Source organism: Doryrhamphus excisus, linkage group LG4, assembly GCF_037039965.1.
Source record: "Doryrhamphus excisus strain RoL-2023G ecotype Guam linkage group LG4, RoL_Dexc_Guam_v1.1, whole genome shotgun sequence".
In the NCBI taxonomy this organism is placed as follows: Eukaryota; Metazoa; Chordata; class Actinopteri; order Syngnathiformes; family Syngnathidae; genus Doryrhamphus; species Doryrhamphus excisus.
Window position 1 is genome coordinate 811,315 of NC_136360.1, and position 16,549 is coordinate 827,863.

At 40.8% G+C, this 16,549-nt stretch overlaps 1 protein-coding gene across 2 annotated transcripts; it reads left to right on the top strand.

The window, feature by feature from the left end:
* The first annotated feature begins 420 nt into the window (after positions 1–420).
* Positions 421–16,392, top strand: LOC131129142 (occludin). 2 transcript variants are annotated; one of them, XR_009129763.2, is made up of 10 exons: positions 421–672; positions 4,014–4,592; positions 4,755–4,946; positions 6,245–6,412; positions 9,345–9,508; positions 11,133–11,351; positions 11,817–11,988; positions 13,281–13,322; positions 14,503–14,856; positions 15,118–16,392. XR_009129763.2 is itself a non-coding variant. In XM_058072343.2 (9 exons), the coding sequence occupies exons 2-9, from the start codon at positions 4,023–4,025 to the stop codon at positions 14,602–14,604; spliced, it is 1,629 nt and encodes a 542-aa protein (XP_057928326.2). In that variant the 5' UTR covers positions 421–672; positions 4,014–4,022; the 3' UTR covers positions 14,605–16,391. The 2 variants fall into 2 exon arrangements, 1 of the variants encoding a protein (XP_057928326.2); XM_058072343.2 differs by having other exon boundaries at positions 14,503–16,391.
* Positions 16,393–16,549: the final 157 nt, after the last annotated feature.

The following is a 16,549-nucleotide window of genomic DNA, read 5'->3' on the forward strand; positions in this document are numbered from 1 at the left end:
TAGCATATTTGTTAATAAAGAATAAAAATGTAAAAAAAAAATATGTTTAATAATAATAAAATGGAAGAAAAACATCCGCATGATGTAGAATTTTGTGGGGAATTTTTTTAAAATCTGAAGTTAATGTGTAGTTTATTTCTAATTTGAATATACAACTGTTGCAGTACAGTGAATGGGGCAAAGAGATATATATTGTCAACAGGGGGATTATCATTAGCATATTTGCTAATAACGAGTAAAAATGTAAAAAATATATATTTATATATGTTTAATAATTATAAAATGGAAGAAAAACATCCGCATGATGTAGAAGTTTGTGGGGATTTTTTTTTCTTTTATCTGAAGTTAATGATTGATTTTACGAAAAAGTGTGTACAAAGGCTGACCCCTGGCGCTAGAACATATGCAGTGTGTGGGGTGTTGTGCGGTCGGCCGGCCTCATCACCGCGGACGGTGGGACCATCAAGCGGCACTTGTTGCGAGGCTGCTGAGCGCGAGGCTCCCGCCGTTGTCCAAGCGGAGGCAACCTTTTGTGGCTCAAATCTAACATCGCTAGGTTAGCTTAAAAGTTAACTGGAAACGAGATAACTTTCACTGTTTTTAATTGACTTTAGAGGGAAAAAACTACATCGGCGTTAAGGACAAGAGCATTTTCTTCCCAGCGGTCCTCAGGTAAGGCTCTACCAAGGTGCTGAAAGGTGCTTTTGTCGAGCAAGATTTTTGCCTTCCGATGAAATAAACATGGAAGTCAGTTGCTAAAAGTCGCCTGTGGTCGGTAAAGAGTGATATACTGTAGAAAACATAATGAACACTAAGTGCTTTAATCTTCCAACTGGTAGAAATATTTACACAGAGAAGCAAAATAACCCCAGTATGATTTTGAATTTATTGAAAACAAGTCTCCCTGTTACATTATGTTCCATTTTGATGTTTTTTTGTTGTTGTTTCTGAATAACATGAATATAAATGCTTGAATCTCAGAAATCACACACCTTAAGTACACTTGACCTATTTCCTGGATGCATTGTGACCTTCATAACATAGATAATTGGTTGGAACTGTACTTTTAGTATCCTCTGACGTTGTCAAGCGTGGGTGCACTTCGTGGCACATATAAGCATACTTTTATGTCTATTATTAGTGTATTTTCACCAGGTGGTATAATAATTTCATCTAGGTCTGATGCCTGTGTAACTGGGTCTCACAGTCTATAACAGTAAGGATAATTCATAATGGAAAATATGGGCTAATAACTATAAAAGCAACCTTCACTCGCTAAATGTGCTGCAAAAAAGGTCAGTAAGGATAATTCATAATGCCGCCTACAGAGAACATACTAACTCCTTATTTCTAAAATGACAAATACTTCAACTTGCTGATATAGTTCATCTTCAAACAGCTAAAATAATGCATAAGGCTAAAAATAACCAATTATATAAAAAATGTCATTCAATACTTCTCTACAAGAGAGGAGAAATATGATCTCAGGGGAGAACTACATTTGAAACACTTCTATGCTAGGACTACGTTATGCTAGCCATAGCATTTCAGTATGTGGAATCAAACTATGGAATGGATTGAGTAAGGAAATCAAACAATGCACAACGATGAGCCAATTCAAGAAACAATACAAGCAGTTGATGTTTGCTAAATACAAGGATGAAGAGTCTTGAACCAGTCATGATGTGCTATATATATCACTATATTGACACGCACTATGGTACCCATTATGGCATTGGATGCTCATATCACCGAGTACTTCGGTATGTGACAAAAATAAAATAAAAAATAAAAAAATGAATAAAAATTTAATTAAAAATGTGTAATTTAATTAAAAGTTTTAAACTATATTAGGAAAGCAGGAAGTGAACAAATGTAACAGTTACTGATTGTAAAAGTACCAGATGGAGGGGTAGGATTTAATAAGCTTTGCTTCTTCCTACTCCTTTTGGACATGTGGAACTGTGAACTGATTATGTGATGCATTCAATTGTAATCTGATGCATGTTCAAATGAAATAAAACCATTACCATAACAGGCAGGGGCCTAACTGTTTTTGCCAGACTGGAGACGTTGTATTGTATGAGTGGAATTCCAACAGAAGCAGCACATGATAGAGTCTGGCTCTTGTAGTGGAACTCGGGCTGAACATGGCGGGTGTCTGACCTGACCCGACTGGTCCAAACGCTCTGTTTTCCCTCCGCCCTATGCAATACAAATGCCATTCTGGTAGACTCGTGCCAGTGTTATTGTTGTTTTTGTGGAATTTGATGCTGCTGCTGTTGAGAAAATAACAATTTTTCATAACTAATACCTTGACTAGAGTAGGACTCAGTAGCCAATGGGGAAGGTTGTCAATAGAAACCTGCATGCACCTGCATTTTATGTCTTTCATAGAGACACCGGGGCTCACAGAAGAGCTCTTGTTTGGTCCTCCCTGGACAGTGCCCCAATTTTTCTTTTCTTCCTCTCTTTTTTTTTGTAACCCTGACTCCATAGCAACACTGTTACTGGGAGGAGAAGCCCTGACTTTTGCCCCTCCGGCTCCTAAAAACAAAGGCAAGTAGTAAGAAGGAGGGGGGGTGTTGGAGACGGACGTTGTAAGGACACGGAGGAATGATGGGAGGAGGGTGTCTGGGATGGAGGCTCTGAGGCGAGACCTCCTCTGTCCCACAGAGAGAAGAGTTACGACCGTGTAGAGTGTGAACACAGCCGAGATCACATTGTTGTATTTCAACATGAATTAATAGGACTGCAAGTACATCATTCATTCCTTTAAGAATAAATATGGTAACAGTTTCATTTCATTTGAACATGCATCAGATTACAATTGAATGCATCACATAATCAGTTCCCAGTTCCACATGTCCAAAAGGAGTAGGAAGAAGCAAAGGTTATTTAAAAATATTTAAATTTTTGAATTTTTAAATTTTTAAGTTTTTAAGTTTATATATATATATATATTTTTTTTAATTTCTTAATTTTTAAAATGTATAAACTTAAACTATATTAGGAAAGCAGGAAGTGAACAAATGTAACAGTTACTGATTGTAAAAGTACCAGATGGAGGGGTAGGATTTAATAACCTTTGCTTCTTCCTACTCCTTTTGGACATATGGAACTGTGAACTGATTATGTGATGCATTAAAAAATTAAAAAATTAAAAAATTAAAAAAATTAAAAAAATGTAAAAATTAAAAAATTAAATTTATTTTTATTTTATTTTTGTCACGTACCGAAGTACAAGGTGATATGAGCATCCAATGACATAATGGGTACCATAGCAAGTGTCAATATAGTGATTATTTTTAGCCTTATGTATTATTTTAGCTGTTTGAAGATGAACTATATCAGCAAGTTGAAGTATTTGTGATTTTAGAAATAAGGAGTTAGTGTGTGTCTATTAATAATCTCTTATTGTTTAATAAGTCTTATTTCTTCTGCCCGCTGCCTGAAGGACTGGGATTAAAAGAATGGGTATTGTTAAGTTGCGGCCTTGCTTCTTTGTAAGATTTCTAACAGAAGAAAAACAAAATGAGCAGTGGGCAGAACATGTTCAAGGTCTTGGACACTGCGGGGGCAGGAGAGAGAGGAGGCTCCGACTGCCTGCGAAGAGTCAAAAAATGAAAGTATTGTTTGGCTGAGCTCCCTGCACTGGTACAGACATCTCCGCATTGGTTCTGATTTGGCTGCTTGAATTGAAGCTTGAGGTCATTCCGTTCATATTCTTTTCTGTTCATGAGGAAAAGCAGGTGTGAACTGGTTGACAAAATCATAAAAATACATTCTGCCCCCAATAAAACCGTTTACACAAGCTAAAAGCTAAGATTTCATCAACTAACCGCAGTACTTGGAAAAAGTGAATGATTTACACGGTTCTGTTACGAAGCCTCATAACGAGTGGCAGTCACGCCCATGTTTCCCATATCGCCTTGTATCATAACTCATATCTGCTCTTCTCCACTGTGTACAGTCCAGTTTGTCACATTCTGATTTGTCTCTGTCATCAACAGGTCTTAGAGATGTTTGACAAACAGCCCTATGACAGGCCGCCGCTCTACACCCCACCTTCCAACAACGGGTTCGGATCGCCGGGCAGCTTCCATACGCCGCAGAGTGACTACAATGCGTACCCTCCACCCCCGGGATCGTACTACATCGAGGACAAGCCGCAACACTTCTACAAATGGTCGTCACCCCCCGGGATCATCAAGGCCATGATGGCTGTTGTCATTGTGCTCTGCGTGGCCATATTTGCGTGTGTGGCCTCCACGCTCATGTGGGAAATGCAGTACGGGTACGGAAATGGCTACTACGGAACCGGGACCGGATACGGTAGCGGATATGGCCTGGGCAGCTACGGCACGGGATTTGGTGGCGGCGGCTATGGCAGTTATGGGGGATATGGTAACTACTACGGCTCCTACATTTCCCCCTACTCGGCCAAAACTGCAATGATCGCCATGGCAGCCATTAACTTCATCGGCTCACTGGCTTTCTTCATCGCAAGTTTCTCTAAATCTACCGCCATGCGCAGCAGGAAGTACTTTCTGGCACTTCTGATAGCGAGTGTCATCATGGCCGTCCTGCAGGTAAGCTACTCCTGTTTCATCATCCTTATATCAAATTCTGACTCGTTACGTCATTTGTTTACATTCATTCATTGAGTTGAATGCAAGTAATGCTTTGTGAAATGTGTCATTTATGATGTTCGATACCAGTACACGAGTAATGGCGAGTGGTTTGCCTTTCAGGGCATCATAAACATTGTGTACATCGTTGGAGTGAACCCCAATGCCCAGGGTTCGTCCAATATGATGTACAATCCCATGCTGATGATGTGCCAGAGCCTCTATCAGACGGGCTACTCTCAGATGGGAGGAGTGGGAGGCTTCCCATTACACAACCCGTACCTCTACCATTACTGCTACGTGGACCCCCAAGAGGTTTGTGGCATTCCATTTTTTTCATATTATTATTAAGTTGAATTGGGGGGCTGCACGGTGTTTGAGTGGTTAGCGCACAGGTCTCACAGCTAGGAAACCCGAGTTCAATTCCAGTTTGCGTGTTCTTTCAGTGCATGCGTGGTTTTTCTCCGGGGACTCTGGTTTCCTCCCACGTTCCAAAAACATGCTAGGTTAATTGGCGACTCCAAATTGTCCATAGGTATGAATGCGAGTGTGAATGGTTGTTTGTCTATATGTGCCCTGTGATTGGCTGATGAACAGTCCAGGGTGTACCCCCTGTGACCCTCGTGAGGACAAGCGGTAGAAAATGAATGAAGAAAAAAGTTGAATTGGCTTTATTCATTCATTCATTTTCTACAGCTTACCCTCACGAATTTGGAGTCGCCAATAGCATGTTTTTTTGGAATGTGGGAGGAAACCGGAGTACCCGGAGAAAACCCACGCATGCACGGGGAGAACATGCAAACTCCACACAAGAGATGGCCGAGTGTGGAGAAAGACAAAATAAGAAGCCATAAAGTTACCACTTCCACACAAAATAGGTGGAGAACTCATTCATTCATTCATCCATTTTCTACTGCTTATCCTCACAAGGGTCGCTGGGGTGCTGGAGCCTATCCCAGCTGTCTTTGGGCGAGAGGCGGGTACACCCTGGACTGGTCGCCAACCAATCACAGGGCACATATAGACAAACAACCATTCACACTCACATTCATACCTATGGATAATTTGGAGTCGCCAATTAACCTAGCATGTTTTTGGAATGTGGGAGGAAACCGGAGTACCCGGAGAAAACACACGCATGCGCGGGGAGAACATTCAAACTCCACACAGAGATGGCCAAGGATGGAATTGAACTCGGGCCTCCTAACTGTGAGGCCTGCATGCTAACCACTCTTTACCACTCTTTAGCAACAATTCATCATGAGAACCATGGATGCAAGTAGCTACCACAGATTAAGAAGCCATTATTCATTCATTTTTTACCGCTTATCCTCACGAGTGTTGAAGCCTATCCCAGCTGTCTTTGGGCCAGAGGCGGGGTACACCCTGGACTGGTCGCCAGCCAATCACAGGGCACATATAGACAAACAACCATTCACACTCACATTCATACCTATGGACAATTTGGCGTCGGCTTTAGTCATCTGTTATTAGTTATCAACACTATCAGCATATTTATGGTACACAAAGAGACAAATTGTGTACTTTTTAATCTAGGACAAACTGTCTTCATGGTGCCACTTATCTTTGACAACTTGTGTCTGATTTTGCAGGGAGTCGCCATGGTGTGTGGATTCCTTATTGTCATCGCCTTGGCTGTTGCCGCTTTCTTCGCCCACAAAGCCAGAGGCAAGATCTGGCGCTACGGCAAAGCCAACATCTTCTGGGTTGAGCCTCTTGTCGGTGGGAAAGCATCGGAGGGCAGAGATGTGGAGGAGTGGGTAAGAGACAACGGCACCGTGGTGACAGTTACATAACATTGCACCGGCATGGGATTCACCAAGAGAAATCACATTTCACCCTTATCCACCCCTAGTTCTTAGTTGCTGTTGCTAGTCTGCTGTTCAGGAAACAAGGGCAGGGATTTTAATCCAGCTTCGGATATAGATGCTGATGGAAAATTTCATTACTTTTTTTTTTTTTATTCTATCAGATTGAGTGACTGACATATGCTTCCAAAGCCAAAGTGTCTCTTAGCTTTTATATAACAAAATAGTCTCCTCCCCTTTTTTGCAAAACAGATCAATAGGTATGTCATGGGTTATGTAGTCATCCATTCCAGGTAGTCATCATCCGTTGTAAAGATAAGTGAGGTGATTTCACGCTCAAAATACCCAAGCTCTCAGACTTTTCAGTATGTTTTCATGCTATTGCATCCCTTGCGTGTTTTTGTGCCTTTTGTTGATGATTCTAGTAGTAGATTGTTCTAACAACCGTACAGAGTTTCCTCTGACGGAGTGACTTTGTTCAATCTCATGGCTGATAGCAGTCAATGAATGTTTACTCATGGTCTACTACCTGGTTTCACTTGGAGTAATCATTAACACGCCGAGAAGATAGTAAGCGAGCTGGTGGTTTCTGCCGAGCTTGCCTTGGGGTTTATAAACATCAACAATGTTCAGAAGAAAATTTTTACCTGAAATCAGGGTGGATGATTAGCTTGAGCTGCCACTCAAGCAATGGAATCATTGTTGGATAACCTGATGACTAAATGCAGTCATTACTTAAGTCGTTAAAACAAACATCATCATTATTTCATTAGGAATTTACCATTGCCACCCTACATGTTATAACCGGTTACATGGATTTACCATACAGGTGTGGTTTATTATATATTATGTCTTTGTATCATGCATCGTAGTGAGTCACCAGAGTTGATATGACATTGGACTATAGTCTGTAGCTGTGCTCAGAGAGACCTGGATTGTTGTGATAACCTCGCACACTGGCCTCATTATGCTCAGCTTGGCCTGCATTGTGTCTGCCTAATGAGGTCATCGATGGTTTTTTCTGCAGTGTGTCTGTGTGCTAGAAACACTTAAGTACTCGTGTATCCTCAGTCTTGTCTCTGGCTTGTATCAAAAGTAGAGCTGCAACAATTAGTCAGTTAAGTGATGATATATCAATGAGCCAATTCATCGGCAACTATTTTGGTATTTGATGAATCATTATTTTTAATTAAAAATATGTAATTATCCTCTGATTTAACCTTTTCATATGTGATTTTATTTCCTTAGTCATCATTCTGATATGTTACGGACCAAACCACTAATTGCTTGTTTGTTTCATATTCGTTTGATCCGGCTAGGGGAAGGGTGGGCAAACTGCAGGCCTGTCAAGTGTCTTAATTCATAATTATCAATAATTATTAATAATTGTCAAGAATTTTCAATAATTTTTAATAATTTTCAATATATTTTTTAAATAATTTTCAATATGTTTTTAATTTCAATATATTTTTTAAATAATTTTCAATAATTAATAATACTTTTAATGTTTTAATAATTGTATTAATTTTTTAAAATAGTTTTTAATATTTTTAAAATAATTTTTAAACAATTTTGTAATAATTTTTAATAATTTATTTATAATTTTAATATTTTTGTATAGTTGTCAAGAATTCTTAATAATTAATAAAAATAAAAAAAGTTTAACGTCGAAACTGTAGCCGGCAACATGACTTGCGGTGCTACTGTGGCACGCTTCAGTCGCCAATATATTCAGATGCAATCTGTCGCTTGAAAACCCCCCCACCCATATATTCCCACCGCAAGGCATGCTGGGTAGCATTTGGTACTCTTTCTTCCAAACCTTTGCCGTTTAATTATGCTTGATTGTCAGAACAAGTAAAGAAGTAGGAATCAACATACTCTTGATATCCATTTTTTTTGTTCCTAGTTCATATTGTTGCTGCAGCCGGACTACCTAGCATACCTTGTGGGCATTTGATGCTAACAGTTTGGTTACATGTTACGTTTAGCGCTTAGCTGCTGTTGATATATGTGATGCGTTAGCTTGCTGTGGATGTGATGTGTTTTCGTTTTGTTCCACTGTGAGAAAGTAAAGTAGTTCTATTTCATGCCACTTATACGTAGACGGCCCTTCTGCCAAATATTTTAACCCAATGTGGTCCACCAGTCAAAACCTTCAGAGTAGTGAACAGATTACACCTTTGTAATGTTTGTAATTGATTAAACGAAACAACAAGCTTTAGATTAATCAACTAAGAAAATACTTGTTAGTTGCAGCCCGAATTAAAACTAATTAAAACACACTATAAAAGTACAATGTATAGCTGGCTTCTGTCTGCTTTGATGTATCCATCCCTGATTATGTGTACTATTGTAGTCAAGTTATCGGTTACTAGACGTTTACTAACGTAGACGGCTATTTTATTATATTCATTGGATCGCTCGCTTGGTTCTGCTCAGTCGGAGTGCATTTTTGGGATTTTTACATGAGCTGCACCCTGCGAATAGGGTTCTCAAGCAGCTGCAAGGCGGGAAGCTGTACTCCACCTAACTACTTCACAGACTGTGTTTATTGTTTTGGGGGGCTAAACCGATATTGCCTCTGCTTTGGCTCTGTGGGGAATTTTGAACGGACGTGTAGGCCTCGTTGACAGGAAGTCAGGAAATACAGATTAAAGAGTTCTCCAAACCTCCTCTCAGGTCAGGTGGAGCGAATGAAGCGTATAAATAAAATGACTTGACAATGCTGCTTGAGTGCTTTCTTAAACTTGTCGCACTAATGACCTCATCGGGGGATGTATTACTTTATTTGATAGATTACTCACGGTTTCATGAGCAGGATGTCAGTTAGAAAAAAAAAGGGTTTGTGGACGTGTTGTTTATGTTGTTCCTTCCTGCGTAGGTGAACAATGTGGAGGAAAGCCGCAGCGTTCAGGACGCCCCGACCCTGCTGGTGTCAGAGAAAGGAGGCGGACTGCTTAACGCTTCTGCGAACAGTGTCATCTCCTACCCCCCGGCCAAGGTGGAGAGCAGCTCCTTCAATGGGGACACCTACGACAGCAATGAGTAGGTCCATTGTTCAACATCACTTCATTTCTACTTATGACTGGTCATGCAAAGTCTACTCCGGTTAGAAAAAAAAAAACATATTGCCCTACCCATGGAATGAGCTGTGCGTGTGACCTTTGAGCTAGTGTGGGATTATCTTTCCCTTGTTTTTCTCTTATGTTTATTGGTTTTTGTTCTGGGGATGTCCGAGGTACAATATATAGCAAGTATACTGCATACTCTGTATGATCTTTATGATAACCTAACCAAAATAACCAAAATACTACCCTTCACACAGTAAAAGATGGCCGTCTACTCTCCTAAAATGTTGTATGCATACTGCGTATTTTTGTGTCTAAAAACGAATATCTGCTGTGCTGCATTTGGATTCCTTCACAAATCCCTTACAAACCGACAAAATTGGCCCTGTTTCCTGTTAGGGTTATTAAATAACTGCCCCCACTCCCAACTCCCCAGCACACAGACTGACTGTAGGATGTGACCAAGAATAATCCTTGGTCGTGCATCTTAGTCAGGTTTTTTCATTTTCATAGAGTAACCTTTCTTTAGCATGTTCTCCCCGTGCATGCATGGGTTTTCTCCCGGTACTCCGGTTTCCTCCCACATTCCAAAAACATGCTAGGTTAATTAGCGACTCCAATAGGTATGAATGTGAGTGTGAATGGTTGTTTGTCTATATGTGCCCTGTGATTGGCTGGCCACCAGTCCAGGGTGTACCCCGTCTCTCGCCTGAAGACAGCTGGGATAGACTCCAGCACCCTCCGCAACCTTTGTGAGGAAAAGTGTTAGAAAATGAATGAATGAATGAATTTTCTTTGAATTATGGTAATGATAATGGTTTTATTTCATTTGAACATGCATCAGATTACAGTTGAATGCACCACATAGCCGTCTTCGCCCGAAGACGACTGGGATAGGCTCCACCACCCCCGCGACCCTTGTGAGGATGTGTCCACTACAGAATGTGCAGAAAAAGACTAGACTAGACTAGACACTATAGTGCTGTCCTATTAAGTAACCAAAAACAGGTGTTACATTAGCTGTTTTAAAGGGGACCTATTATGCTTTTTCCACTTTTTTGACCTATAAATGTAGTTAGAATGTTGTATTCTCATGTTAAACCATGTCAAAAGTTTCAGATAATGAGGTTTCCACATTTGAAAGTGAGCCCTGAAAGAAGTTTGTGATGGCTCAAAACACTCGGTTTCAGAGGGCGTTGCAAAACTTTACCTTTTGTGATGTCACAGAGGAGCAGGCTTCCTTATGGCCGTGGCTGGAGGCACGATACGCTCTCTGCCCTCCCCCAAGCTCTGCTCCTGTGTTTATGAGGCAAGCTCAGTCAGATGTTATTGGAGCAAGAGAAAAATATTTTCATCTGTCATCTGCTGGTCGATATAATCTGATGCTGATGATATGGCGGCACAGTATAATGTTTTAATGTTTATGTTTTTTATCACTTTTTGCCTACCATAGTTCAGGTCCGTGTCAGCTTCCTGTTGTGTTTGACAATTTAGTCACTTTGTTGAAATGTGATTCTGGACTGCATACTTGACCTGACCTCCAGATAAGTTGAGTTTTAGACCTTGCTCAACGTTCTCATGTCTTTGTGGTCGACTAACAGGTACTCGGAGCGAAAAACCAGCCGACCGTCAGAGGTGTTTTCCCACGGTGGCAGGAACAGCTCCAGTCCTTCGGAGGAGGCAGGCGGGGGACGCAAACCTTCTGCCAACAGAGCCAAGAGACGCAGGCGTAACCCTGACATGGACGAGTCTCAGTATGAGACGGAGTACACCACAGGAGGCGAGACGGGCAACGAGCTCGATACGGAAGAGTGGGAGAGGTGAGCCAGTCAGTAAGCCTCCATGGCTGTGTGCCGCTCACACACCGTGTTGGATTAAAGGTAGAGATGCAGATGAAGAGTGCATCATGTGGATTACAGACAAATTCTGGCGCTCTCTCAGGGGGCCCACTTTTAATTCTCAGATCTGTTGGATTAGAAAATAAACCCTTTGTTGTACATGACACTGCGGCCGAAATATTGGTGTGAAAAAGATATTTTTGAGTAAGCGAAGGTTCATTAACACAATGAAAAGGCTGCATTTGTCATTCTTCCTTGGGGATTAGTTAATCTGCTGCGGCATGCCGTTCAACCCTATTATATTCATACATGAGGGAACTCGGCCAAAGGTACAACAGCAGACTTCCTGTTAGTATTGTTCATTTGTATAGACCTCAAATGGATGTATCCCATGTGACCTATTATTTTTAATCTCCGACTGGCGATGCGTTTTGTTTTCCCTCCCAGCATGTACCCCGAGATAACATCCGACGAACAACGTCACGACTATAAGTCTGAGTTTGATGCTGACCTAAGGGAGTACAAGCGCATGTGTGCAGAGATGGACGACATCAATGACCAGTTGAACAAACTCAGCAGGCAGTTGGACACACTCGATGACTCCTCCGCTAAATATCAGGTGAGACGGAAACAAAAATTGGTAGTATTTTACAGGTGAGATGCAGAATTTCTCCAGCTATGCAAGGTGGACGTTGTATGTTTCACTCGTATATGTGTGGGTATCGTACGGGGCTCGTGCAGCCCACTGTCTTCGATTACAAGATTGGCCACGCAAAGTGCATTAATGTCGGCAACGCTATGCTGCCGGACGTTCATGGACTGGCGACACATGCACTCGTTTTAAGGCTTTGCATGCTGTCTGCCGGTTTGAAGATCTACCACATTTTTACATATAGCCAGCACCTACGATCGGGATGTCACCCCCCCCATGAATTAGGTCTGCTCACAAGTAGCCCCGCCTCCGCAAAGAGGATGAAAGAGAGGACAGGAGGGCTCACTCTTGTCTGTTCCTGCCACTATAGAACCAATGAGTCAAACATATTCATTCATTCATTCATTCATTTTCTACCGCTTTTCCTCACGAGGGTCGCGGGGGTGCTGGAGCCTATCCCAGCTGTCTTCGGGCGAGAGGCGGGGTACACCCTGGACTGGTCGCCAGCCAATCGCATATAGACAAACAACCATTCACACTCACATTCATACCTATGGACAATTTGGAGTGGCTAATTAACCTAGCATGTTTTTGGAATGTGGGAGGAAACCGGAGTACCCGGAGAAAACCCACGCATGCACGGGGAGAACATGCAAACTCCACACAGAGATGACCGAGGGTGGAATTGAACCCCGGTCTCCTAGCTGTGAGGTCTGCGCGCTAACCACTCGATCACCGTGCAGCTCAGTCAAACATATGTACTCATAAATGTCAATTTATGGCAGGCTCAGAATTATTGAAACATTTTTTAACCTTCCTCTTGTGTTAGCTTTCTGGTATCATCTCTTATGTTAACGGGTCGGTTTTGACCCGTGTATTAAATCAGCTATAAAATACACAAAAAACAATAAGTTACCATCAAATTTGCTTCTCATGTCTTGGTTACCTTCTTCGGCTTCCTCATCCATGAAAATGTTGCTTTTAATACTTTTGGTGTGGGCATGTAAGCCTTTTTTTTGTCTATATAGTCATATTGCTATATAGTCATATTATTATAACCGGGTCGAAACCGACCCTAACAATACAGTGGTCATAATTTCAACCAGACCATTTTAAAATTTAGTAAAAATATATATTTTTTTACCCTAACACAAGAGGAGGGTTAAATGTTCGAAGCCTACGTCGATTTAATACTAAAGTGGTGCTGAGCTTGTATGTGACACCATCATGATTACAAGACGATTATATTTTCTTTTCAGGGTGTAGCAGAAGAGTATAATCATCTGAAGGACATCAAGCGGGTCTGTATTCATTTTTATTGTAAATGTCTTCAAATTATAACACATGGATGCATAACATTTGGTGATGAGGATATTTTATCCCACCCCTGTAATATGCCATTTTTTAAAGTTTAATTCTGGTTGCTTGTACAAACGGGCAGGAGCCTGGTTCGCATTGCCAGTAGTTAAGTCGAGCCTGTTTCCGGTAAACGTTGGCCTCCGCCAAGGCTGCCCTTTGTCACCGATTCTGTTCACAATTTTCATGGACAGAATTTCTCGGCCAGGGGTCTCAAACTCAATTTACCTGGGGGCCACTGGAGCTAGGGTCTGGGCAAGGCTGGGCCGCATCAGGTTTTCCCCCCAAAAAATAAAAAAAATGCATTTATTAAAAACAGAAAAATATACAAACTTTTTCAGTGCTTTGGTTCCGATTTTCTACAAGAAAAGCTCTGATAATACATTCCACTGTTCTTAAATATCTTATTATTTTTCTACACAAAATAAGATGAAAAACAAATAAACAAATCAAGAATAAAGAAAATCAATCAATCAGTAATAAATAAATATAATAATAATAATAAAACTGCAAATAATAAAAACTTAAGAAACCACATATAGTTGGTGGGTAGACAAATTATTTTTTTCAGATTAAAATGAATAAAGCATTATTAGAGCCCTGTAGACATGACAAAACACGACTATAGTCACATTTATACTTTTTTTTTTAATTTACAACATATTACGCAACTGCAGGGTCTTGAGACACATGCTAACTCGCAAACTAGAGAGCTAGCGACCTAAACGGTAGCCTTCAAGTTATTTCCTTTAAACTGAAATAGCCAAAAACTTACCACTTCCACACGGATAGGGAGGATAACCATTAACAGTTATTTAACCTTTAACATGAACATGAATCAAACGTAAGAATTTTTTCTGGGTACATGATACCATACAGCATCCATATCAAACACTAACATTAAACTTTCATATCAAGGCGGCGGCCTCAAACTAGTGTCCTGCGGGCCACATTTGTCCGCACGGGGAGAACATGTGAACTCCACACAGAGATGGCCGAGGGTGCAATTGAATCCTGGTCTCCCAGCTGTGAGGTCTGCGCGCTAACCACTAGACCACCGTGCCGCCCCAAATTGCAATTCCTACTTGTTATTTTTTTTTCCAATGTGTTCTGTGTGCTTTTCAGACGTCAGATTACCAGTCTAAGAAGAAAGAGTGTCGCAGGCTGAGACACAAACTGTTCCACATCAAGCGCATGGTGAAGGACTACGACAAGAGCCACTCGTAGACCCACGCCATCCTGACACGACACTTAACACTCCAAAAAGCTTCACTCAGTCTCTGTTATGTTTGGACCTCAGTTATTCTATTACATTGACTGGACACGGAAGGACACAGGGAACATACCGGATGTAATTATGATGTACGATACTATTTTCTCCTCCAATACATGCCATGTCAGGCGGCCGACAGAAGTTGACGTGGAGCCTCTCATACGGAAAAACACCGCAAACGGCTTACTGATGATGGCAGTGTGCAGGTATTTGAAAGTCACCCAGTGCACACGGGTTTAGTTTGCTCTAAACTCTCCTATTGGCCCTTATATCAACATATAAGAACAATATTGTGTAGTATGTACAGTACATGGGTTCATTTTTTAACTTTTTGAACGTCTAACTAGCTGTCAGATACTTTTTACATGATTTTCTTATTAAGCTTGATGCTAAAAAGGGGACTTTTTATTGTAAATATTCTCAACAATGAATATTTCAGTAATGATTTTTGTTTTTATGCACTGCAGGAATCAAAGGAACAACTTTTACTGTAAGTACTGTATCTATGAGGTTATTCTAAAATGACATCTCGCTCTGGACTCGGTGTCTTGTTTTTCAAGTAAGTGAATTTTACTAATGACTATGCAAATTAGACAAAAAGAGCAATATGACGCGTAAAAATTGCAGATTTTGATACCTATGCAAAAACTGTATTTAATTAGGAAAAATGATTCAATTTTTGCTCATGTTTGCATTTACTTATTAACATGTTACAATCAAATGTATATTTTGAAATTGTTCAACACGTTTGGGATCTGTGATCAGTGCCGGTTGTAGCTTCAACGGCGCCCACTTGGGCCCCCCCTGTTCAGCGGTTCCCCCATCTATTCCATCTCATCTATCGCTAGGTCGCCAGTGTCTCTTGTTAATACCGTGTGAATGTTTTTGAAGAACATTGTCATCATCTGACAAACCATTTGTGAGCCATTTATTTTTGTATGGATCTTTTTAAAGCTAAACTATGTAACTGCCATCAGCTCTGATATCTAAAAAAAAAAAAGTATTGAATTAATAAAATGTCTAATTCTTTGAAAAGGAGTCAGTAGAATCGAAGAGATCAATGGAGTCACTGCCCCCTGGTGGTCATTACTCAATAGTCATGTGCACCTTCAGTCCATACAACCTCCACCAATGACAATTTAATGACACAGAAAAGGTCATTCTGTGTAAAAAAAAAAAAAAAAAAAGCCAAGAAAAATGACAAACAGCAGCCCCTCAGAAGATGAAATGAAAATAAGTATAAATAAATTCCAAATTTCCATTCCAAATACACATCTGGATCCACGGACGCATGTCTTCATTTGTGAGCTGGATGACATCCAGGAGGCCAAAGAAGGATGCTACCCATCCAGAAGTTGGAGTTCCATCTGTGGAAGAGCTTGGAGTTGAATGACTTACCTGACATGAAGAAAAAAAGTTCTCAGGGATGATATCGGGTATATCAGCATAAAAATACCAAATTGGCGGATGTCGGTATCCGATTTTTCCTGATTTTTCATGAAAAATGAGTTGAAAAAAATGCTGTATACAACACATGGGTTCATTCCATCACAGGAAATATGTCATGTCACACATATCGGTATCGGCTGATACTAATCGGAAATTGAGAGTTGGATGATATCGGACACTGCTAGTTCTCAGGGCTATCATTGCTGATCTTAGCTGATTTTTGTTCTATTGGAAAATGTCAGGAATTTACAGAATCCAGATGTGCGCTAATTTGCGTAGCCTGAATCCAATACTGAGCAATGTTATTTTTGATCATTGCGCATGCCTAAAAAACAGATTTGGCCACCGAAGACCAAATCTTGATGTGTGCGCATGCCTAAGAACCAGATTTGGTCTTCGGTGGCCAAATCTGGTTCTTAGGCATGCGCACACATCGAGAGGAGTCAGTTG